Source organism: Macrotis lagotis, chromosome X (assembly GCF_037893015.1).
Source record: "Macrotis lagotis isolate mMagLag1 chromosome X, bilby.v1.9.chrom.fasta, whole genome shotgun sequence".
Classification (NCBI taxonomy): domain Eukaryota; kingdom Metazoa; phylum Chordata; class Mammalia; order Peramelemorphia; family Peramelidae; genus Macrotis; species Macrotis lagotis.
Genome location: NC_133666.1, coordinates 625,916,310 through 625,943,143, shown reverse-complemented (window position 1 = coordinate 625,943,143; position 26,834 = coordinate 625,916,310). Strand labels below are relative to the sequence as shown.

Sequence of the window (26,834 nt, the reverse complement as noted above, 5' to 3'; positions counted from 1 at the left end):
AAGGCTATTTTGTAGACAAAGAGCAGCATCTTTCCCTAGGTAGTTTGCTTGCTAGTTTAATAGGACCAAGATGATGAGCTAAAACATCAACTCCAGCAGCTTGATATCATTATGATATATTGTCTTCTCCAGACTGGCCTCTAGTAAAAACTTCTGACTGGAACCAGCAAGGATTACAAAAATGACATCACAAGAGAAGTTTCAGGAAACCATCTACTAACTTGAGAAAACTTTTTTTCTAAATGATTTATCAGTTAATTTATAATTTTATTTCCATTTTTGTGTTATTTAGAATAATATGTATTGAAATGTATAACCTATATCAGATTACTTGCTTCCTGGAGCAAGGGGGAGGGGGAAAAACTTTACAAAAATGAATGCTGAAAATTATCTTTTAAATGTAATTAAAAAAAAATAATATGTAAGGCAAAGATGGATACATCAGAGAGGAGCTTCCTTAATATTGTCCTACAATGTTTATTCCTATAGCTCCAATATAGGCAATGGTTTTTTATGGCTTAAATAGGTAAATGCAATTATCCAACTGTCTAAGTAACTATCAAAGAGGAAGTTTAGGAAATGATGAAAATTATTTTCACATATTTTCCTGGCAAATGGGAAGGTAGGGCAAGGTCTTGGAAATGTAATGTTAGAATGGCTTACATTATAAGGAAAAAATGACCAAATCTGTGGTTCAAGTTATATATTTTTATGTTGGTTAAAGGAGACAGGCTGGGAATGGAATGTTTTACTTTTTATTTATTTATCTACATCTCCATTTTGATGAGTTAATTATAAAATGAAAGCATGAAACACTAAGGTGCAGTTGCCTTGCACATTCACCCAGGAATGTGTGTACTTATTCAATAAACAATAAACTGGCCCTTATGCAGAAACACAGGCAGTGCCTGGCTTCCAGATGTTGACCCTAGGACTTCTCCCCATAGCTGGTGGACTGGGACTTTTCAAAGAGGGAGTGGGGGTGGGGCAGGGAGAGGAAGACACTAATAGTTTCCTGGGCAGAAACTCCAAAGGAAACCCCCAGGGTCATTCTAGATTTTGCTGCTGCCATTTTCCATGATTTCTAAAGCAAGCTTCTTCCTGGTACTGAACTTGGTCAATGATGTCTCTTCCCCTTGTGGAAATGGGAACAGAAGCAAAGCATGACTTCCTCTTCCTCTGAGTTCTGAAGCTCTAGGATTCAGCGTGTGTGACTTCGATTTAGTCTAAGTTAATTGGGTGCGCCCCCCCCCCCATGCAAAGGGTAATTAAGAGAGCAGCCATATACCTCTTGAGATCCAAAGGGGATTTCTAAGTCTTAGGAAACATGTAGGATAAGATAACATTAGTGATAGTTTTAAAGGAGTCCTGAGAAGTCTATCTCCATCTCAGTTCTCCCATAGAAGATAAAGAAGAAACTCTGGCAACTTGTGCTTCTCTCTAACATCTCCTCCTACAATCTGAGCACTTCTATTTCAATAATTACAAATGTGTTACTTGGGCATGGTCATTATTAAGCTGCTTGTTTTATTTTCTAAAGTTCTGATAGCTTTTATTTCTTTATACTACAATTATTTCCCAGGCACCTGAACCATGAATCCTCAGTTATAAGTAAAGAAAAATGCTTAAACAAAGCCAAATAACAGGACCACTACATATAAGTGCATTTGCTAGACATCTTATTAGTTTGTCCTGGCTCATAGATGGCACTATCTACCCAGAAAAAGGATTCTGTCTCCGTGGGGACAAGGGTCTGTCTCTGGACCCTATAGGTGGAGGGTCCCAGGTGATACAATCCCTTTCTTCTTCCCTCATCCTTGGTCCCAAATCTCTTCTTTCCTCTGGATACCTCTGCATATTCAGTTATAAGGATATTTGAAAGGAAATAGTTTTTCCATCAATTCCCACCATTACTACAAACAAATGTACTCATTTTCTCTGCCATAAAGTGATCTTTTTGGAAGGCTACATCTTTTAAAGACACCACTGAAGTGATTGTCTCTTTACATGTGATGTGGAAAGATAGTGCTTCTATCCTTTTTCCACTTGTTCCAGGTTTCACAAAGGCCCAAATGAGGAAGATAGTCAAGCAAAGAGGCAGGAAGGTAAGAAGGAAACCAGACAGAAGCCCCAGCCCTGTCTTATTCTCTCCTGCTTAGTCTGGAAAGAGCTGGTGCCTGTTCTTGCTATTCCTTAGACAGATAAGACACAGATTTATCTCTAACCTGGGCTGGTTTTAGAAATAACAGCTGGTGCTTTACTGGTTTCTCTTATTTGAGTATCTTACTTTGCTGGACAACAGGAAATGGGCTCCTGTCTTTTAAGCTGGCAAAACTGGCCTGGAGTGCGGGTCCTCCCGCCTCCCATAATGCCCCTGGGTTGATGCTCACTCTGGACATTACTTTTCAGACTGGGAAGGATGGTATGTTTCTCAAGCCAATGCTCAGGCCTCCTGAGACTTGTACTGTTCTACAGGGCAAAAACAGTTCACCGCTCCTTTCTTCCTTAATCAGGATCCAAGGAAAAAGTCTGTTCAACATGGCCTGCCTACGGTCCAGCCTGTGAACTCTGCAAAAAGTTCTCTTAGCACAGAAACCAGTGTTCTGCCAGAGACCCTGCCAATCCACATATGCGGGCTCTGTTCTCAGTGTCATCTTCCACTCTAAAATTTCATCCATCTCTAAATCAGATATTCTTAACTTTTTTGCAGGGGAGAGTTGAATAGCATGAGACCATTTTTGGTAAAAACCTATGAATCCTTTTCCAGAATGATGGTTTTAAATGCATAAAATGAAATATACAGTATTGCAAAGAAAATCAATTATACTAAAATAGCTACCAAAATATATTTTTAAAAAAAAGTTCATGGATCCCAGGTTAAGAAGTCATGCTTCAGATTTAGGCAACATAAGTATTTTATGCATTGTTCACAAATGAAGTAAAAACTCCATGTGTTTTCTGATGTCTAGTGATGAAGATAATTAGGTAATAAGTGTGAGAATTCCAAACTTTAGGGATAAAGACTGGCCTCAAAAAGCAGTTCTCCAAGTGATGAAGCTGGGTAAGAAATACCAGCCGGCACATGTCTAAACAACCAACTATCTAAGCAGCAAAAGAAGAAATTTCCGTTACCCTTAAAAATAGGAATGAAAATAGCAATTTTCATTTATACAGAGCTTCCTAGTTTTACAAAAGTCATATCACTGGGGAGAGGGAGGAACAGGATCTGGGGGCTTTGGTGAATTGCAAGCTCAAATGAGGACAATGTGGCATAGCAGGCATCAAGGGCAACACTGCCTGGGAAATGAAGCAGTCAGAGCTGTGCCTGGGCAGTACTGCATCTGGAGAAATATAGATGAAAGAGATTTTAGGAAAGATGATGATAATGATGATGATGTTTGTCTTTCATTCTTTTTTTTTTTTTTTTTAGGTTTTTGCAAGGCAATGGGGTTAAGTGGCTTACCCAAGGTCACACAGCTAGGTAATTATTAAGTGTCTGAGGCCGGATTTGAACTCAGGTACTGCTGACTCCAGGGCCGGTGCTCTAACCACTGAGCAACCTAGCTACCCCTTGTCTTTCATTCTTGAAGATCATGACATCAGGGAGATGATGCCATGATAAGCACATGAACTGGATTGGAGTGAAGGGGGACTGTGCTAAGTCACCAGCCTCACTTTTTCCTCCAAAGCCATTTGGATCCAGTGGCCAGATATGGATTAGTATGCCTGAAGATGGCCCTGGATGGGAAGCAGTCAGGGTTAAGTGATTATTTCAGGGTATCACAGCTACTAAGTGTCAAGTATCTGAGACCAGATTCGAACTCCTGTCCTCCTGACTCCAAGGCCAGTACTCTAACCACTTCCCCACCTAGTTGCCCTTTAGGAAAGACACTGTCAGGTTGGAGAATGACCAGGACTGTGAAGAGAACTGGAGAATTTCCTAGAAAGGAGTACAGGTTAAAAGGAAATGGGGTTGATAGATGGAAAAGAGGGACAAACTAGTTGTTCAAGTATCTGAAGGGGTGTCCCATGTAAAGAGGGATGGAATTTGTTCTGCTTGTTTCCAGGGGCTAAAACTGGAAGCAATTAATAAAAGGCTGAGTGAGAGAAGCAGTTTCTTCACAATTAAAACATTCCAAATTAGAAGGGTCCCCACTCACAAGGAAGACTGGATGAGCACTTGTCAGTGATATAATGGAGAGGTGTTCTTGATCAGGCAAAAGGTGGGCTACAAATGGACTACAAAGTTTCCATCTAATTTTAAAATTTGGTGAATTCATGCTCTCAACTTCCCAGGCAAGGGAGGACTTTCATGGCACCAGAAATCTCATGACTGACCAAATCTAAACTTACACTGCACTGAAATATAACTGATATGTGCAGTGGGCAGTATTACAGTATGGATTGTTCGGTATACTCAAAGATGCTGAGAGGTGAATGCATATTAGCAGAAGCCTAGGACCAGAGCTGGGTCAGCAAAGTGAGGTGCACTTGGGCATCATTGAACCTATGATGTCAAGAAACATGATGGAGGAGATCTAAAAAGATGAAATTAAAGAATTGTGGGGCGGCTAGGTGGTGTAGTGGATAAAGCATCGGCTTTGGAGTCAGGAGTACCTGGGTTCAAATCTGGTCTCAGACACTTAATAATTACCTAGCTGTGTGGCCTTGGGCAAGCCACTTAACCCCATTTGCCTTGCAAAAAAAAAAAAAAGAATTGTGAGTGCAGTCTGTAAGGTAACTCCAACTCTTTTCATGTAACCATACTGGAACTACCTTGCTTTCAAAGTTTCATTCTGATCCCCTAGCCAGTTTCCCCCAATTAAGACCAATCCACCCAGCAGTGGACTACAACTACCCAGTGAGCTACAACTGGGTGAGTTACAAAACTTATGGCTTGGGCATCATCAATCCTCAGCTGTCTAACAAAGCCAGAATAGCTACTCTGCCCCTCTCTAACCCACACATGAGAAGCTCTCCTTCCCTTTTTTTACTAGCTGTCAGTCTGGGATTACTGTGAGGTCCAGATGAGTGCAATGTGACAGAAGGACTCTTAGTGTTTAAAGGGATGGAGGTCTAAAGCATGTCAAGTCCCAGGGAGAAGTGACTTGGTCAACATGTAATTAATTACATTTCAACTTATTGAATGGTAAATCCCTCTGTTCCAGTCAAGTGATGTACTTAGAGCCTTCTAGATGCTTGGTGATAGATCAAAATATGCTGCCTATATCTTCCCTTCAAGAGGTTGCTTCCACTCTTCTCCCTCTCCCATGGGGTTGGCCCAATACAGAACACAGCTGGTGTTAGCTATTCCCAATGCCTTGACCCTATTTGCTACTCTATAGAACAGCAGAGGGCGCCTCTTTCCAAAAAACACTTGATTTAAGCGAAGAGGCCAAGGATTTGCCAGGAGAGGGCGGCTGAGGTCAGTCCTCACAGGGACTGCTCAAAGAATTCTCATGGTTTTTGCCTGGTCAACTTCAGAAAACAGTGCTGCATGCAGAGTTATAGAAGAAATCCTTGGTTAGGAATCTCCTATTCAATCATACCCGATTAAGTCCAAATGGATTTCTTAACAGCAAATGGCAATTTGAAAAAACTCAGATGTATTTTTGGGTTGGAGGCTACTCCTTGCCCAATTTCTTTAGCTTGGCCCAGCTGAAAGAACAATTGACTCTCAGCTTCTCAGGGATCATCCAGCTCAAATGATACCACACCATAACATTCCCAATAAAGGGAATCTATCCTTTACTCAAAGACCTAACAAAGAGAGAAAAATAGATCCAATGTTTTTGGGGGGCGGGGGGGGGAAGGAAGCTGCTGAAAGGAACCCATCCCTGACCAAAACAGAGAAGCTAATAACTTCTTGGTTTCCTAAAATGATCATTTCATCCTTCAAAAAAGGGCGAAGAAAGCTAATTCTGAACCTAATTCTCCCCAACAAGGAAGCAGGTGGCTGCTGAAAGAAAAGAGCTAGGAACCTTGAGGGGAAGTGACCACTCAAGCTTAGAGTTTGTGAGAGCAAGAGAGGAAAGGCCAGGTATAACCTAGGCACTCTGTGCTTCAGGAGTTAAATCTTCATAATGTTCAGAATGTGCAAAGGTAGCATCATCATACTTTTTTTTAGGTGTTTTTTTTTTTGCAAGGCAAATGGGGTTAAATGGCTTGCCCAAGGCCACACAGCTAGGTAATTATTAAGTGTCTGAGACCAGATTTGAACCCAAGTACTCCTGACTCCACGGCCGGTGCTTTATCCACTATGGCACCTAGCCGCCCCATCATCATGCTTTTTAAAATTCGACCAGAGAAGTTAATCCAGGAGGACCAGAAAGTTCCCAGGAATAACAATTAATTGGCAAAGGAAACCAAGTGTATATTTATGTATAATTCAGTTTTAAATTGAAATGTATAGAATATGGAAGCAAAAGACAAATAATGGAAGAAATGCTAAAGCTCAGAATGAGCTAAGGCTAGCAAGGAAGGCTGAGCATTCATTTATTCAACAAGCATTTATTAAGGACCTGTTTAGCTCAAAATGTCCAAAAGGCAGTTGGGGATCCAGGATTAGAAGTCTAATAAAAGGTTAGGTTAAGGATCATCAACATAGAGATAACTGAATCCATATGAGTAGATGAGAACACCAAGCAAGACAGAGCAATATATGATACAGAGAACCCCGAGATCTCCCAAGAATCTTTCAGGAGATTGGTCAGATCAAAACTACAGTTATCCCTTCCACACTGCAGGGGCTAGGGGCACAGCATCCCTGTAATCAGGAATATCTGTGTAATATTTGATTGGCTCTCCTTTCATACCAGAGAAGAAGTCTGAATTTTTTCTTTTTCTTTTATGGGATATTTACAATATTAAAAGATAAAACATGTTGATACTATACAATACTGTGTGTGTGTGTGTGTGTGTGTGTGTGTGTGTGTGTATGTGTATTATGCATTTCTGAGTTTCTAAATTTTTATTTTTTCTGTGCTGTCTGCGGCTTCTGCAAAACTCCTGAAAAATTCCCATGATATATTGAACTATGATGTAGAAAGATGATATGTGAAAGGGATAACTGTATTTTCATAATACTACTTAGGCATTTTAATTTCTAACAGGGCAAATACTGATACATATAATTTCACATATTCTTCGAGCATAAAGGGATCCTGAGAACAAAAACATTTGAGAACTATGACTATAAATGGAGAAAAGAAAAAAAGGCCCAAGACAGACCCTTGGAAGAAATTCATTGTTAATGGGTGTCATCTTGAGGAAGATCCAGGAAAGAAAAGTGAGAGGCAATCAGACAGGTGGAAGAACAAGGAGAGAGCAATAATGAAACAGCTAGCAGACAAGGAAAGACAGAAGGTAAATGAGGGAATGGGGATGATAAAAGGGGCAATCTACTAGAAAAAATGGAAAGTAATGGGGTCACAAATGCATTTTGAGGGATTTCTTCTGACAAGGGGAAACAAGGCTGAAGGAAGGGGGGGTGTAGGTATTGGAGGAGGCAAAGAGGGAATTCTCAGTGAATAGTCCCAAAGTTTTCTTTTTTTGTTTTGAACATTTTTGAATTTTATACTTAAATTCAAAATGAGAAAGGAAAAAACCCCGCCATTTACCCAGCAGACCATAAGAGGATTCAATATAAAATAAATTTCCATTTCAAGAAAACCTATAGAATAAAATACTCCATTGTTTTCAAAACTGCCCAGCTTTTTTTCAATTCTATGTGGTTTTTCTTTTGTTTTCTGCCGTGCACTTAGTACTTTTATTTTTTCCTTTTCCTCCCCCCCTTCAAAGAAGGCTATATTAAGCATGCATACACACACACACACACACACACACACACACACTCTCTCTCTCTCTCATACATATATATGCTTATTTTCTCTGAAAGTGAATAGCAACTTCCTTCCAAGCCTTTCCATGGTTTTCTAATCAACCAGCTCATTATTTCCTACACTACAGCAATATTCCTTTCTGGATCCAAACAACATTTTCCTTCATAGGATCTTTAACTTGGATGTTCAAAGTTGTTTTTAAAAGAATACTGCTGTTACTATATACAACGTTCTCTTGGTTCTACTCATTTTGTTCTTCATTATTTTCTGAAAGACTCCACATTTTTCCTTTTTTTTTAGATTTTTCAAGGCAGTGGGGTTAAGTGGCTTGCCCAAGGCCACACAGCTAGGTAATTATTAAGTGTCTGAGGTCAAATTTGAACCCAGGTACTCCTGACTCCAAGGCAGGTGCTCTATTCACTGCACTACCTAGCCACCCTATTTCCATGTTTTTTCCTAAAATACTGAGCTCATTCTCCCTTATAGCAGAATAATATTTCATTACACATCAATGTTTTCAGTAAAATACAAGGTAAAGTTCTCAGCTGGAAGAGTGAGAATTTAAGGAGGGATGGAAAATTTGCAAAAGCCACAGTAGAGAGTAGAATATGAAATGATAAATTGTTTAGAGAAGTATAAAAACATTGCCTTGCTGCAGTGAAGACTCAGATTATGTAGCATAAATCTATAATGGACCCAGTTTACTCCACCTCTGTTCAGGGGCAGAGGAGTAGGAGTGAAGGCAATGGATCCAAGATCTAAGATTATGGCTCAAAAGGCAATTAGCTAAAGGAGGGAGGAAGGGACCTGTATAGAGGCTGAGTCAGGGAAGGAAGAAGAATATACGTAGGGCAGTACTAGTGGTAATGATGACTGAGTAAAGAAATTTATGGGTAGTGGCAGCTAGGTGGCACAGTGGATAGAGCACTGGCCCTGGAGTCAGGAGGACCTGAGTTCAAATCCAACCTCAGACATTTAATAAGTGCCTAGCTGTGTGACCTTAGGCAAGTCTCTTAATCTCACTGCCTTAAATAAATAAAAAAAAAATTACATTAAAAAAGTATGTGTGAAAGAAGGGCTGAAAGTCATGGTGAAAACAGAGGGCAGGGTGGAAAGAAAAGGAAAGCAAAGGGAAAGATGAAAGATTATGATCAGCTAAAAGAATTTTGGAGTTCACAAAGATGGAAATAACTACAATGTAGATGGATGATGGCAAAATCAAGGAGCTGATCATCTCTGATGTGCATTCTTAGCCAAGGACAATGATTGGTGAAATGAAAAAGGAAAGAAGAAAAACGGTAATAGGAAACTGAAATCCAAGACCAAAAGGACTTAGAGGGCATCTAGATGTTATTGCTGAGTTCAAGCCTCCAGGATCAAGTTAAATAAAGACATGAAGTTTGAAAGATCTTGAAGAACAAGAGGTGTTGCAAGAAAGGAGAAGGGGAAATGATCTGATTTCAAAAAAGGGAAGTAAAGTCTTCAGACTAGAGGCCAAAGAGTTCAACTTCAGTTCCTAGCAAAATTTTAGAATTTATTATTCCAGGGATGGTTAGTGAGTACCTAGAAAAGGAAATAGCCAGCAAGACTTCATCAAGAATAGGACATGATACACTAACCTCATTTCCTTTTTTGACAGGGTTAATAGATTGCTAAAAGCTTGGTCAAGTCTGATTTAAAGTATCTGACAACATCTCCTATGGAATTTTTGTAGAAAAGGTGGAGAGATGTGGTCAAGACAATTACATTGTACAACTAGTATTTACATGGATTTGGAGCTGGTTAAAAGGCTCTACTCAGGAAATAATAACAATGGTTTAATGTGAACTTAGGTCTCTAGCAGAGTGCCCCAAATATCTCTGCTTTGGTATTGGGCTAAGCCAATGGTTTTGGAGTGAGGTACAGTTAGCATATTTAAATATGTGTGTGTGTATACATAAAATACATACATATATACATAAAATGAAATTGAGTTCATTATTTAAGAAAAAAATAACCTTCCCATGTACAAGATGAGGGAGTCATGACTAGAAAAACAGTTTGTATGCAAAAGAACCATGGGCTTTGGTGAACTGCAAGGGCAATATGAGTCAGTGATGCAATATAGAACTCATCCCTTTTGGAGGACCCTCAAAGCTGAGGGACTATGGATGCTAAAGGTGCATACTCTGGCAACATGTTGGTTGCTGGGTAATTCTGACCAACTTTGTTACAACAAAGGATTTAATGAGGGTGGAGGAAGGAGAAGAAAGATGTGTGAAAAACAAACCCTGGCAAAGTATGATATGGTGGCCAAAAACTTCAATGCCATTTGAGGATATGCTAAGAGACTAAGAGTCTCCCCATGCCCAGCTCTAGTCAGGCTACATCTTATGTCACATGTTCAGTACTACAAGTCACATTTTAGGAAAGACACTGATACATTGGAAAGGATTTTAGAGGAAAGTGATTTAGATGATGAAAGACTTTGAGATCATGCCATATGAGTATCAGTTGAAATGATGAGGTATATTTAGCCTGGAGAAGACTTTGAAGGGCTATGATAGCGGTCTTCAGTCATCTGAAAAATTGTCACGTGGAAGAAAGATTTAGATTGTTCTACTTGGTCCCATGGAACAATAAAAGGAAGTTTCAGAGAGGCAAATTATAACTTGATATCAGGAAAAACTTTCTAAGAATCTGGACTGTCCAAGGGTGGAAGGGGCCCCAGAGGGAGGGAGACTGACTCCCTCCCAAAAGAGGTTTTTAAGAAAAGATTTCTGTAGTAGGCTGTAGAAAAAGTAGACCTTTTTCAAGTCAAGCTGACTGCAGAGGTCCTTTCTAATTCTGAGATTCTAAGTATTGCCCATTCCATTTTGGAATAACTTTAATTGTTAAAAATGTTTTCTCTTTTGTTTTTTTTAGGTTTGTTTGTTTGTTTTTTTTGCAAGGCAAATGGGGTTAAGTGGCTTGCCCAAGGCCATACAGCTAGGTAACTATTAAGTGTTTGAGACTGGATTTGAACCCAGGTACTCCTGACTCCAGGGCCGGAGCTTTATCCACTGCGCCACCTAGCTGCCCCCAAAATGTTTACTTTATATTAATCCAAAATCTGTCCCTCTCTTCTACCCATGACTCCTGTTTTTGCCCTATTCTGACAGTCCTTCAGATCCCTGAAAGCAGTTGACTGTCATCTTGTCCTTCATGTATTCTCTTCCCCAGGCCACAAAGATTTTCTTCACTGATCATAATACAGAATAAACTTAAAGCCATTGCTGTCTTCTCTAAATGTTTTTAGCTTGCCAACTCTTTCCTCAGATGTAGGACCCAGAAATGAGCACAAAGCTCCAGGTATGATATGACCAGGACAGAATATTTGTCTTCTATTCATCACAAACCTTCTTCTGAAAATTGGTTACATATACACTTCAAGCTCCGCAATTTGAGAAGCTGGAAGTGACAGAATAATTAAAAGGCACAGTTTTAATTCCTCCTATAAAACCTATGCTATTCTTCTTAGAAAGAGAAAACAACCAAAAAATACTGACCTGTCAGGGAGGAACACATCCAACTTGAATGACCTAAGATTGTCCCAGGGTAGAGAATTTCCTAAATCCCAGAATTCACCATTAACAGATCCCAAATTAATATAGTTTATCCCTATTTATGACTTTGGAAACTTAAAGATTTCTACCTACTATATGCATTAGCTCAACTTAGTTAAATGTAAAGTTCTTTCTGAAACAGATTTTATATTCCCAGAGAATCCCCAAATGGCTATCTGAGCAGCTCTGCAGTACTATCTGAAAAAGGTAGGTTAGGCTATTGCCCACAACAAATCAAACCAACAACTCCACTGTGCCCAGCCCATTTACTTACCACTAGGCTTTAAGTACTTCTTGGCATGGAGGTAGCTCTCCAACATACGTTCATTGAAAAGCATGTAGCCCATTGGCTCTGAAATAATAATGTCCACCTGCTCAGGAAGTGAGATTTCCTCCACCTTTCCAGGAATGACCACAATTCGGTCTGTGAGGTTGTTACTCTTTACTAAAACCTATTGGTGAGAGGAGAAAAAGTTGGGGATAAAAAGCAGGGAAAAACCAATCTTATGGAGAAAAGTCTCCTTGGATCAAAGAACTATTAAAGTCTCACTGTTGATTTCATTTCTAGGACCCCATGGAGACTGAACCCAGCAGCTAGGTCAGAACCAACCATTTTGGCCAACCAAACCCAAAGTGAGAGAGGAGATGGAAAGCTCAAAGCTTTTAAAGACTAGTATAAGTTATAAAAATGGTGATGGATGTTCCTGATTTAATTTCTTTTTTGATTTTGTGAACTTTTACCATCAAAAAATATTTGAGCTGTATATTTTTTTACATTTTAAAATATTAGACTGACTTTAATTTTGTTTGAAAAAATGTTGAGAACATTGGAAACTACTTTCTAATGATCAAACAATACCAGATAAGGACACATTCAAGTTGAATTACTGATAAATTATCGATCGAAGACTCAAAGTGGCTCCTAACACAATGACAATAAAACATTCTAGGGCTGCGGAATCACAGCATTTGAAATTGAAAGGCATCTTAAAGCTTATCTAGTCTAAAATCTTCATATTCCAGATGAAGAAACTGAAAATCAGATGTTTAATGACTTGTGTAAAGTCAGGTAGATATAACATTAGATGGAATGAATTGCTGCCCCAAATATTTTGTTCTAGTGATAGCATCCTCTTTTCCCTCAGAGATGCATAGTATATCTTACTAATGACGCCAGAACATAGTCAAGAGGCTGATTTTAATGATAACTAAACTGAGGCAACAAGAACTGAATTTCCCAAGAACACAGAGGAAGTCAGGATTTGACCTGGGTCTTCCTAATATCACCTGGGAATGAGCCAGCAATTTGTGTTCCCCAGAAGGCTCCATTCACCTTCTGGACCAGAGTCTTATTCTGAAGCCTATTCATGCTGCCACAGGTTGGGGGTGGTAAGGGTGAGTGGAAAGGCAAGAAGGTAGAGGAAGGCATGCCTGGTCATGAGGCTCACTGACCTCAGCATGCTGAGCCATGGTGCTTGCTTCCACTGCATAGACTTTTCTTGCTCCTGCCTGAGCCGCAAAAAAAGACAGGATCCCTGAGCCACAGCCCACATCTAGGACAATCTAGGAAAGGAGAAAGAGTCACTGTCAGAGAGAACAATGTCAGAGAGAACAGACTATACCTCCCCACTCTACTCACAAACCTGAGAACCTTCTACTTCCCCATCCCTAGAAATGGTTACTTGCCAAAGATTAAAGGCTTTAAGAATAGATGACAAGAGGGGTCAAGTGTGAGATTTTATATTAGCAATCCAAGGATGTACCATAGGCCCCAAATCAATAAGGCAGAGTCAGGGAGCTCTCAATATATCTGAAATGCATAGGTTCTCCAAAAAATTAAGTTCTGATCTTGGATTGGCTTGACCAAGTCTCTTCCTGTTTCTAGGTAGGCAGACTAAACATCTAACTACTACATAACTACCTACAATGTGAAGACTATGGATTCCCATTCCATAAAATTTCCCAGAAGTCTTGAGGGCAAAAACTCTTCCCTTAACACAAAAAATAATCTCCTGGGGGGGGGGGGGGGCAGAGCCAAGATGTCGGATTGAAGGCAGCATTTCCCCAAACTCCAAAACCCAACAAATGAAGACTCTAGCCAAAATGTAGAGGGGGCAGAAACCACAGAAAGACTGAGTGATACATTTTACCAGTCCAAGATAACTTAGAAGTTCTGTGGGAAAGGTGTGTTTCACCAGGACCAGGGGTTGGAAAAAAGCTGCAGCTGCAGCGCAGCCCAGCCCAGAGATCACGGGTAACAGCTTGAAGGGGCAGTGAGAGAACTCTGTTATACCAGAATGAGTGTGGAGTTAGGAGCACAAGCTGCAGAATCTGCAACGAGAATTTGGAGAAAGCAGCCTGCACCCCCAGAGAGGATAACCGGCCAGGGAAGATGGCAGAAATTTCTCTGCAGTCCCTCAGGGTAGGACTCTGCTGTTTGCCTACACTCAGATCTAGGTTGCAGTTTGGGATTCCATAACAAGTAACCAAGCTGGATCCCCCCTTATAGCTGCAGGGCAGAGGGAAGTGGGGGGGGGGTGGCATCTACACATCAAAGCACAGGCAAGAGAGCATAAGACCTTGGAGGAATAAAGGTCCCAGTAGGGTGTCTCAAAAAAGGAAAAGAAAAAAAACAAAGCCTTGGAAGTGCTGTCTTGGGCTGAGGAAATGAGTAAACAACAGAAAAAGAAGAATCTGACCATAGAGAATTAACTTAGTTCCATGGAAGATCAAAACACATAATCAGAAGATGACAAAAATAGAAGCTTCCGTATCTAAAACCTCCAAGAGAAATAGAAAATGGGCTCAGACTATGGGTGAGCTCAAAAAAGACTTTGAAAAGCAATTAAGAGAGATGGAGGAAAAATTGGGAGAAGAAATGAGAAAATCAACTACCTAGCAAAACTGAACATCCTCTTTCAGGGGAAAAGATGGACTTTCAATGAAACAGGGGACTCTCAAACTTTCCTAATGAAACAACCAGAGCTGAAAAGGAAGTTTGATCTCCAAGTATAGGACTCTGGTGAACCACAGAAGGGGTGGAAGATAGGGACTAACTATGAGGAACTTAATGATATTGAACTATTTGTATTCCTGCATGGGAAGAGGATATTGATAATTCACATGAACTTCCTCATTTATATAAGAGCTGTTAGAAGGAGCAAATATAGACAGGACATAGGAAGGAATGGAACATAATGGTATAATATAGTAAAAAGATGGAGTCAGTGGGTGATAAAGGAAAGTACTGGGAGGAAGGGAAAGGAGATGAAGAAGAAGAAGCTAAGAAATTTCACATAAGAGTCAAGAAAAAGCTTTTTCAATGGAGTGGAAAGGGGGAAGGCAAGGGGGAATGAGTGAGCCTTCATTCTCATCAGAAATGGCTCAGAGAGGAAATAACATACATACTTAATAGGGTATAGAAATCTATCTTACCCTAGAGAAAAATGAGAAGAAAGGGACAGGATAAGGGGGAACTGGGGGGGGGGGGGAGAATAGGTGATAGAAGAGAGGGAAGATCAAGGGAGAGGGTACTCAGATACAATGCACTTTTGGACAGGGCCAAGATGAAAGGAGAGAGAGAGAATAGAATAAATGAGAGTGGGGTGAAATAGAGTGGAGGTACAGCTAGTAATAGCAACTGTGGGGAAAATATTGAAGCAACTTCTCTGGTGGACTTATGATAATGTTTACTCTTATAACACATTCAATTTACATCGATGTACAACAGGGAAACAATGTAAAGACTATCAGACAGCCTTCTGTGGGGGGGGAAGGGGAGGGGAAAATTGTAAAATTCAAAACCTTACAAAAAATGATAGGTAGATATTACTATTGTATATAATTGGAAAACAAATAAAATGTTAAAAAAAAATAATCTTGGAATAATGAGCTAGTAGTGGTATTGCTGGGTCAAAGTGTGTAACAGTTTGATTGGCCTTTGAATATAGTTCTAAATTGCTCTCAAGAATGGTTAGATTTGAGGTGGCTAGGTGGCGTAGTGGACAGAGCACCGGCCCTGGAGTCAGGAGCACCTGAGTTCAAATCCAGCCTCAGACACTTAATAATTACCTAGCTGTGTGGCCTTGGGCAAGCAACTTAACCCCAGTGCCTTGCAAAAAAAAAAAAAAAAAAGAATGGTTGGATTAGTTCATAACTCCACTAATAGTATATTAGTGTCCCAGTATTTCCTCCAACATTTATCACATTCCTTTTCTGCAATATTAGACAATCTGATAAATATGAGGTAGTACCTTAGAGTTGTTTTCATTTTTTGATTATTGAATCAATATTATTGATTCAAGTGATTTAGAACATTTTTTCATATGATTATAGATAGCTTTGATTTCTTCATCTGAAAACTGCCTGTTTATATTCATTTATTATTTATCAATTGAAGAATGACTCATATTCTTATAAATTTGACACAGTTCTCTATATATTTGAGAAATGAGGTCTTTATCTGAGACACTTGCTATAAAAATTCTGTTTTTTCCTTATTGGTTGCATTGGTTTTGTTTCCATACTGTGTCTATGACAGGGCTGAAGTGATATCATAAGAAAACCTATGACACTGTTAATCTTAATTCTCTCCATCAGGATAACAGATACTTAATAGCTGAAGTTTCTCTGGAAGAGCTCAACAGAAGTTTCACATTTTCTAAAAGGTAACTCTATAGAAATTTCCTTTTGAAGATGGCACCTCTAAATCTTAATAATGGGATCAGGGATCTTCAGGCTGCCCTGACAGATGCATCTTCCAGAACAAGGGAGGTTCAAATTTAAGTGGACATCTAGACAATTGTGTTCAGTTCTAGGTATGACATTTTTGGGAACAATGTTTACAAACTAGAGCAAATCCAAAGATGGGGGCAAGTAGGATAGTAAGATGAAAACCTGTTTAGCTGAAAGAGAAAAAAAATGGGATAGGAGGTAAGGGGGGGGGGGCTGCTCTTCATGCATTTCAGGGATCATTCTACAGAAAAGACATTTATTTGACTTATACCACTTAGCCTCAGAGTACAAAACCAGGAGCAGTGACAAGAAGTAGCAGACTCAAGACTCTGGCTGTTCATAAGGAAAAATAGCCATGGAAGCCTTCATGCAGCAGCTAAGTGATCACATGGTTGACATTTTATGGAGGATTTCTATCCAGGTATAAGCTGCACTAAGTGCATTACTTCCAATATTGAGATCACAGGGTTACATTTTTTGTTTTTTGCCTTCTTGTTGAATCTCCAGTGAGAAGTTTATAAAACAGGTTCTAGAGAAAACCATACAATTTCATCCTACTAAGAGAAGGCTTTGTTTCTACAGAAAAACTAACAAGCCTTAGAGGTTCAGCTTCAAGAAGGTGGCAATATCCAGCTTCCTCATGTCTTAGGGGTTATGTGGAAGGATGTCCTAGATGAAGAGCTGGTCTGGACTAGTACCCAAGCCAGAAAATAATCACAAAACTCAGAAGCAGACTTATGGTCTCTGAGAAGGGAAAAAGGGGAGGTGAAAGGAGGAAAATAAAGAGGTAAAGAGGAAAGGGGAAGGGGAAGGGAAAGAAAAAAGGGAAAGGGACAGGGAAAGTGATGGTAAGAAGGCCAAAGATTCCAAGGATGTGATCTCCTGAAACAGATATAAATGAGAAAATAGTAACATCCTAACACCTGACCTATTGCTGTAAAGGGTCCAGGACAGAACACCAGTCCCAGACTGGCAGTTGACTCTCAGTTTGGACTTTCTCTGGGTGCTCTTCAGGATCTGATGCATATCCAGGGATACCTTTCCAAGGGATAATAAAGATCTAGATTTGCTTTTTTCCTTCTAGGAGAAAAGTCAGTCCTCAGGTTTACAACATAGAAGGATTGCCAAGTTTCATCCTTGCATGTGATATGGATTACTAAAGACAAGCCTGTTACACCAAACAAGAACACAGAAACATTCCTAAAGGAAATAGGCTGAATCCCATAGTCTAAGTTCCTTCCATTCTTGAAAATTACTTGTCTAAGGAAAGATAATAGTAGATTACAATAAGTACAAAAGAAACAGTAGTAAATGACTATAGTGATCTAACTGTTTGACAAACCCAAAGTCATTAGCTTCTGGGAAAAGAACTCACTATTTGACAAAAATGTTTTGGAAAACTGGAAAATATTATGGTAAAAACTAGGTATCGACCCACATATGACATCCTATGCTAAAATAAGGTCAAAATGAGTAGAGGATTTAGACATAAAGGGTAATACCAAAGACCAATGAACAGATCAGATCAAGAAATACTCTGTCAGATCTATGGAAAGGAAAAATTAATGACCAAACAAGAAATAGAGTACATTATAACATTGAAAAGGGGGTGATTTTTGATTATATTAAATTTAAAAAGTTTTTGTACTAATAAAACCAATGCATCCAAGATTAGAAGGAAAATAAAGCTGGTAAATAATTTTCATAGTAGGGAATCTAATAAAGGTCTCATTTCTAAAATGAGAAATGAACTGAATTTATAACGTTACAAGTCATTCCCCAATTGATAAAATGGTCAAAGGCAGTTTTCAAACAAAAAAATTAAAGTTACATATAATCATATGAAAAAATGCTCCAAATCAGTATTGATTAGAAAAATGCAAATTAAAACAATGAGGTATGACCTATCAAGACTGGCTAAAAGGACAAAATGGAAAATGATCAATGCTGGAGAGGATGTGGGAAAATTGGGACACTGATACACTGTTGGTGGAGTTATAAACTAATTCAACCATTCTGGTGAACCATCTAAAAAAGTGTAATAAGACTGATTTTGACCCTTTGACCCCAGCAATACCAATAGTAGGCCTATATCCAAAAGGGATCATAAAGAATAGGATAAGTCCAACGTGTTCAAAACTATTTATAGCTCTTTTTGTAGTGGCACAGAATTGGACATTGAGGGGATGCCCATCAATTGGGGAATGGCTGAACAAGTTATGCAATATGAATGTTAGGGAGTACGATTTTATAAAAGAACTAATGAATGTTCAGACTTTAGAGAAAAATGGAAAGAATTACACGAACTGATGCTGAGTGAAGGAAATAGAACTAAGAGAATATTGTGAATATTAATAACAACATTGGGAACTGATCGACTATGATTGATAAGCTTCTCTCAACAGTTCAGAGATCTGGGAGCCCTGTGATGGACAACACCACCATTCATAACAAGAGGGGAAAAAACAAACAATAAAAAAACAAGGGAAGGTGATGAATCTTGCAGCTGCTGGGGAGCAATGTGGTTTTTCATGAAGAGCTTCTATTAACTGCTTCAAATTGGACATATCATCAGACATAAGTAAAGATCAAATCAGTAGCATTCCTCTCTATAAATTAGCTGGCCACAGAGAACTGAGATTCTCTCTAATGAAAAGTCTTGATCAGAAATCATCCAGCAAAGTCAAGGTTGGCTCAGCATTAGTATCACTTCACCGAAAAGTAAGAGGGAGTACATCAGTGGTGAGCACAGAGAGTTTAAAGAGCCTGACAGAGTGAGCAGAAAAGGGCTGGGAGGATTTTGGATGGAGGACAGTTCAAACATCAGTTGTTTGATTTAGCTACTTCTCCTAGGCGAGACACACAATGTCAACACAAACACCACAGGGAGCAGACCCCAGGGAGGCTTCTGAGAAATTCATGCTGGTCTCACAAAGATATTTAAAAACAAATCCATACTGATGAATTGGTGGGGTGGAAGGGGGGGTTGGGGGAGGAGTTCTGAAAGAGGGATGAGTTTCCATGAATGAACCTCAGAGAGAAAAAGATCAAAATGTCAGTTGGAGAGAACTTCTTGAAGTAACTTTATCCCTATTTCTTCCTACACAAATATTTTCCCATTTTTCCTCAGGTCTCAGCTTCCCCTGACAGTCTATTCTCTCTTGTATATAGGCTCAACTGGGCCTACCCAGCCCCCTAATACCAGCAGACAGGTTGAACACCACAGCTAATTTCAGGTTTTGTTCCAGGACTAACTCAGGCTGTTCCCAAGAGTGAATTTCTCACCTTGTCTTTGAAATCACTATGGTTCTGCAGGATTGCCCTCTGATAGGTGCCTGTCCGTACATAATCTTGCATCATGTTCTGCTGCTGTGACAGGTAGCCATAGAACTACAATGCACAAGACAGAGCACTGTGAACAGAAGAACCACCACACTTCCAGTCTCAACACCCAGCCCACCCACAGCCTTCCCATTCAGACCCCCTGCTTCCTCCCCAACAAACCATGGAAGGAGCTCTGCAATGGGAGCATGCCCAGAGTGAAGGGAGCATGGGCATCACTTCTCAGAAAGTCATTCTGGGGGCCAAGGCTGAACCATCCCTGTTAACAAACAAGGTGGTCAGACTGCTCTAGTCACTCTGCTCTGCAGCTAACTCTACCTAGGTCTCATCAGAGCTGGGACAGGGAGCCGCTAACAGATCCCAGGCCACAAGGGGAAAAGAGGGGAAGTAAGAAACCTCTTAAATCAGGAGGCTGACAAGTGTACTGGGGGGAATACAACAATGGACCCAACTGTTAGAAAGAACCCTCTTTTCTACATTCCCCAGGGTTTGGTTTCCATGTGGAGCTAGGAGCTTTCTAAAGGAAAGCAGATCCAGCAGAATATGGGTAATTATATGGGGATTATGACAACATACTAGAGAGCCCTAAACTGAGACTAAACATCTTCATGCAAAACTGATTAATAAACAGACATAGTTTCCCATGTTAGAGCTATTGGATCTAAGCAAACCAGCTCCTGAAACATAAAACTATTCTAATTCAGAGAAAGTTTTTTGTGATGAAAGAAGCACCAAATGCTTGTCAAGGACTCCTGCAGGGAGGGGAGCAGGTGCAGGCTGGGGGAGAGATGACACCAAGACAGTCAAAGTCTAAATCACTATCATCTGTGGTGGGCCAGTTTCAACTTAGCAGAACCTTTTCCACCTTCCTAAGAAGCACCTCCACTTGGATCCTCCCTTTGGAGGTCCCAGGAAGATCCTGCCAGGTGGAAAACACACCTGGAAGTACTGCACAGCGGAGGATTCTTCTGTCCGCTCACTGAAGACGGAGCGCTCTAAGTTGTGACCTCGACAGGTCTTCAGAATATTATAGAATGAACAGAAATCTGAAAGAAGCAAAAACTCAATGTAGAAAAGGGGGTTACATGTGGGAAATGGAATGCAAACTAGCAGAAATGGGCAATAACATATTAAAAAACCAATATATGGCAATGGAAAGGAAAAAAAAACCTACAGTAAACCACCGGTCATGAAAAAAAATAAGGATATATAGAACTAGATTCTGAAAAATTCTTGGCCATGCAATCAAAAAAAATTTCGTATCTAAAGCATGATTTGAAGGCAAATCTTCGTAAGTCCAGATACATTTGTTCTGTTCTTTTTGATAAGAAAAATTAGAGATATTTAGCAAAATATCTAAGAGAACACAGACAGAGAAAAACAAATGGTTCTCTCTGAGAGTGGAAGTCTGCTGGGACTCATTTTATACAGGTCCAGAAGTCATTGTACTTCAAGGTGAGACATTAATAACAGAGAAGGGAAAAGAAGGACCCAGAATTGGGAGATAAGAGAAAGAGGACTTTGCTAATCTCTCTGTATTGACTAAAGTCTTGAAGCAAAGCTTTGCAAAGGAATTGCTCCTGTCTCAGTTTAGTCCCTTCCGGGGGAGGGGAGTGGGGGGGGGAGTAGTGAAGGACCTACCGTTGGGTGTTGCAAACTGTATGAGGACGCTGTTACACCCCAGGGTGATGATGAAGGACTGCTTTCCCACTCGACTGCATTCTGTTTCTCTGGACACGGAGCACTTAAACACACAAACATCTTCATCTGGAAAGAAAGAAAAGAAGGCAGCTTAGTTTCTCACTCCAGGCTGGCAGCCTGAGGGGTTTGCCTCCCTGTGCTCACCCTCAGCAGCCCCTCCACCCTCTCCAGACTAACTTCTGCCCATTGTGAAAGGTCTAGCTAAAGTTACATGCCCTGGTCACCTAGAGCCCTTGCTGCCCATTACATACATTTTAGCTTCAACTTTCTGTTTCTGGGGCTGTTATACGTGTATTGTTGTATTTCTCACCTAGACTGTATGGGACCTACCCAATGGTAAATCCCTGGTATTTCTTTGGGATCATCCACAGTGCCTCCTTCACCCACTGGGCCAAGCAGAGTAGATGTTCAACTGATCATCCTAGATTGCTGCACTTTAGTCTCATTGTGCCAAGTGAAGTGTCCACAGCAATCATACTGGAAATGAAGCCTGGAGTAAATCCATTCTCCCTTTGTGCTTTAATATCCTCACCTGAATAATGAGAATGGTGGGAGAGCTGCTTGTCCTTTACAGGATAACTCTAAAGCTAAGTTGATGACTATGTATCCAAAATAGATTTATGAATCATTAGGAAGCTGGGGCACAGATATTCACTGGAGCAAGGAGAGTATAGTGTGGCATAGCATTTGGAGAGCCAGTTGTGAACCCAGGGCTTCCTTCTTCCAAGATTCGTCTCTGTGTGACCATGGATAAGTCTCTTAACCTCTCAGTGCCTCCAGGAAATTCTAAAAGACTACAAGTTATAGTCTACTAATGTGCATCTCTGGAAGGTTTCTGGTGCATGTCACATCTGGAGTTTCACACAAGATAAACTGTAAGGTCTGGACCAAAATGACATGATTGTCATCATCACTACTACAAGACTGACATTCCATTTTTCAGGTAGTGGGATCCTATTCCAAGATTTGACACTGAGGATTACAGATTCTTCCTCACACACCAGATCCCAAATCAGGAAAGCCAATATGATAGGCTTCTTCCAAGGGATAGGATCAGAGAACTACTCCATTTCAGTGGAGCCCCTACAAGGGGAAGACTTAAGCAGATGGTGTTATCAAGAGACAGTCTAAGGTGAGGAAAGGCAATTCTATCACCCAACTGTGGGATAGAAGGTCGTGGAGGGAGCACAGAGTACAGTTTATAGTCAGAGCAAAAGAATAATCATAAAAGCTAGAACCTACACTTTGAGGTGTCATCACTATTTCCATTTTGTAAATGAGCAAACTAAGGTAGATAGAAATTGAATGACTTGACCAAGGTCATAAAGCTAGTGAGGTTGAATTTGAACTCAAATCTGCCTGACTCTAGGTTCAGAACTCTATCTACTAGATGCCTTCCAAATCCTTTGGTAAAATAGCCTGAGTTATATCCTTTCCTTCCTAGGGCAGCCCCGAAAGGGACTAAGATGGCAGCATATCAATATCATACCCACTGCTATATGTGAAAGATAATAATAACTTCTTTGGGATTAAAAAAACCCTGCTCTTAGCTGATTACTAACCCTTATCCAAACAAAGGTGAGAAGGTGCCAGCAATCCATCACTTTTATGCTGCTGCTACAATTCTACCAAGATTTCAGGATCCTCCCCCCACCCCCCATTCCAGTTTATTTGTACCCAGATACACCAGGAACTTGAGGTAAAAGAACATAATACTAATGCCCTCCATCTAGGGTCTCAATATGGTGGTAATTGTGGCACTCTTGGCAAGAGTCGGAGCAGATCTTCTGGCTCTCAACAGCCATGAAAACCCTGCTAGTCTTGGGTGAACACTCAGGCTTTCAACTACTTTACTATCCAACCAATAACCACATACAACTGCATGATTGTGAAAAGAAAACTCATGGTCTTTTTGGGTTCAGGATGGCTAGCTTCACTGAGGACTTCCATTGTGCTCACCTCTATACCAAATACATCCAGAAAAACAGAATTGTTCACAGTACCTGCCTTATAATAGGAGCTTAATAACTTTTATTTTGCAAGACAATGAGGTTAAGTGACTTGTCCAAGGCCACACAGCTAGGTAATTATTAAAGTGTCTGTCTGAGGCTGGATTTGAACTCAGGTCCTCCTGACTCCAGGGAGGGGTGCTCTATGCACTGAGCCATCTAGCTGCTCTAAAGTTTAATAACTTTAATCAACTGACTGACAAATATTTGAGGTACCAGAATGATCAGGCTTGAGACCTCAGCAGAAGTTCTCCCTACTTCCAATTCCAAATAATGCCAGATCCACATGTCACTATCTCCAATGAATGCCTTTCTCAATAGATTGTGAACTCCTTGAAGAGACTGTCTTTGGGTCCTGGTTCCTCCCTCCCCCTACCATGATGTGGTCTGGTACATAGAAGGCATTTAATAAAGGCTATTTGAATTGAAAAGCATCATTATTACATTATAAACAAAAGACTGCAAAATCACAAAATTGTGTAACAAAACCAAACCAACGTAGCATCAAAGAATGGCCAGTGTATAACATTGTTTCAATAAAACTAATAGTCCCTGTGACAGTGTATGATAGCACATATTAACAGAACCAATTAATGATAGGCCTATACCTTTCTATATAAAGTGTACCAAACTAGGGCAATTTTAAGCTTCTGCATTTAGACTTTTGAGACATCCTGTGCATAATGTCAATTGATTTGCACAACCCTATGAGACAAAGAGAGAAGAAAAACTTAGAAAAGAGAAAAACTGAGGCTCCAATGCATTTAAATATCTTGAGGTCAGAAGACCAACAAGCATAAAAAAAAAGGATATTAAACTGGTACCTCTGGAGCTCCAAATCATGATCAAAGGTGAGTTCAGTGACTACTATAAAAACTTGGCAGGAGGTAAAGAGGGCCTGGTGGAGAGTGGGAGCTGGGAGAGCCACTCTGAAGGAAGAATTCACAGGGTTGAGCTGTTTCAATTAATAGACTAGTCTGGATTTCCTCCATCCCTCCTCCCATTTCAATCAGAGGCCACTAACCATATTACTCTAAGAAAGTAATATATTACCCAACCAGTCAAACACAAGTTCTGGTTCTTCAATACAAAAACAGGTCTGCAAGTTCTCCAGAAAAGTGCATAACACACAAAGAAAACAGGGCTCTGGCCCTTGCCACAAACACATCTGCACAGTCCTTGAGTTCCCAACTTGTATAGGAGTCTGCTTAACAAGCATGTGGAACCAAAAGGAATTCCTGAGGCAGAAACAACACATTTTAGATTTTTGACTCTAACAGAGGGGTCCTGGGAGTAAAGGGGCTGGAGGTGAACCAGTTTCTCTTTAACCAAAAGGAATAGAGCCAAATTGCAATCTGACAAGATAAAGAGAAAAATTTCCCATTTATATGAAAAAGTCTTTCACACTTCTTCCAAAACCTAATTGTACTTATGGACTGCACAACTCCATATTTCATCTTCTCACATAATCTCACAAAGAGATCAAACATCACCTACTATAATCAACCATCCCAAACCCCTTCAACTCCTTGGAGCTCCAAGTCTGAAGAGAAAGAATTCTATTCTCCTGAGGTAAGATGGTAAGACAATGGATTTCATTGGCAAAGACACTGAGGCACAGAAAGTTAACTGAGAGATGAGTTTTTCTATTTGTATTCCTGGCCCTGTGATTTGTACACAGCAAACTCTTGATAAATTCCCTTTTCCCCTTCCTTCCTTCCTTCCTTCTTTCTTCTATTCCATAGTCACAGAGCTAGCATATGAAAGCAGGCTGAAGCCAGCATATCAAAGACCAGACACTTCTGATTAGAAGTCCAGTCAGTGCCCCACCAACTATGCTGCTCTACCATCAAACCTGAAGCCAAAGAGGAAATAAGGTGATGTTTCTTTCTACTCATTTCCCTCTTTCACACTTCCTGAGATAGGATGCAGCAGAGCAAAGAGTAGGGTTCATAGGAATAAGTCTAGAGGGAAGAGCAAGGGTCCCAAAATGATCTTAGTGAAGCAACTGACTTTAAAGCAAATTATTCAAGTGAAATGTTCTATGAACTTATTTTTTCTGAGAAGAAGCAATACTTGCCAGATGGGTGAAAGAAGGATGAAGAAAGAAGAGTCACCTATTCTAAAAACCATCTCCAGGGCACATCTTTCTAGTAGGAAAAATAATACAAGCCATCATACAAACAGAATTAAAGGGGGGAAAAAAAAGTTCTAGTCTAAATATGAAGCATTTTACTAAGTTTCCTACTAGTAGGGAAAAAAAAATCAAGCTGTCATCTTCCAAAAGAAAATATTTAGAGAGGGAACTATGAAGAGAGGAAATGACTTGTATAAGGTCACTGCTATTAAATGGTAGCACCTCAACCTTTCTCCACTGCTGCTGAAGAGCCAAGTCATTTCTAGGGTTTTTTTTTGTTTTGTTTTAATTTTTTTTTTTTTGCAAGGCAGTAGGGTTAAGTGGTTTGCCCAAGGCCACACAGCCAGGTAACTATTAAATGTCTGGGGCCAGGTTTGAACCTAGGTACTCCTGACTCCAGGGCGTGGTTCTATCCACTGCGCCACCCAGCTGCCCCCAAGTCATTTCCTAGCTCAGCTCAAGAAGTTACAACTTTAGCAGGGGTTCAAAAAGGGCTCCCAGTTTTCAACAGCATCAGGCCTTCTCACGTGGGTTCATTTGTTTCTCTAACTTGAAGAAAATGACAGTTCAAGTATTAGAAGGTCTGGTGTTGACTTCCTATCTCCTGGTGATTCTTTAATATGGGAGAAAAGGAAAGAATTCTGGTCTTTTAGGATCAGAAAAAAGCTGAAAAGGACATCCAGGGCCTCCTTTGCTTTTAGGTGTGTGAGCGCGCGCGCACGCGTGCACACACACACACACACACACACACACACACACACACACACTCACTCTCTGGAACATCTCAAACTGTCCTTCCTTTTTTAAAAGTATCAGGAAAAAGCAATAGCTTCATCAGGAATCCTGGACAGAACCTTTCCACTCCATACAAGGATTAAATTTCAAACTTGAAATTCTGCTATAATCAAGTCCTTTTGGTTCTGTAATTTGTAAAGAGAATGAACAGACTGAGAAGAGCTTTTTTAATAAAACAAAATTATTAAGCCACCTCTAGTCTTCTCTTTTCCAGGAGAAGGAATTTTAATTCCTGTGGCCTTTTCTTCAGGTATCCTTTCCCAACATATTTAGCATTTAGTCCTTTTCCTCTAAACTCACTGACAAATTCTCTAAACTTTTTAAACTGTGTCATCCAGGCAATGTACAAAGTATTTTAAGAAGACTGAACAAAATGAATGTTCAACTAATACACTATTTGAGAGTTGATTAGTTTTGCTTTTCTTAAAAAAAAAGGCAAAATATCAGTCTTATACATTGTTAATTCTCTATGGATTGGGTGGAACCTCTATATTCTTTTGCCCTCTGCCACTGCTAAGCTAATCATTCCACTGGTTCTAACTAGTTTCTCCTCTTTCAATATATCACAATTTTATCCTTACAAAAACACAGCCAGTTCTTTTCTGAAGTCGTACTCAGCTAGTACACTTACACTTACAGGCAAGAAGACTTGAATAACTGTCTTTAAAAGCCAACATTACCCAGAAAGGGT

At 40.0% G+C, this 26,834-nt stretch overlaps 1 protein-coding gene across 3 annotated transcripts in view; it reads right to left on the bottom strand.

Annotated features, from left to right (window-relative positions):
* CARM1 (coactivator associated arginine methyltransferase 1) overlaps positions 1–26,834 on the bottom strand; it is an 82,738-nt gene that overhangs the window by 12,199 nt on the left and 43,705 nt on the right. For 2 of the 3 annotated variants that reach the window (XM_074203412.1, XM_074203413.1), the window contains exon 6: positions 11,700–11,877. In XM_074203412.1, the coding sequence (XP_074059513.1) occupies positions 11,700–11,877 (178 nt within the window). Of the gene's footprint in view, positions 1–11,699; positions 11,878–12,877; positions 12,989–19,444; positions 19,550–20,440; positions 20,548–21,142; positions 21,261–26,834 lie in introns of those variants that run through there. The other variant, XM_074203411.1, reaches the window with a different exon arrangement.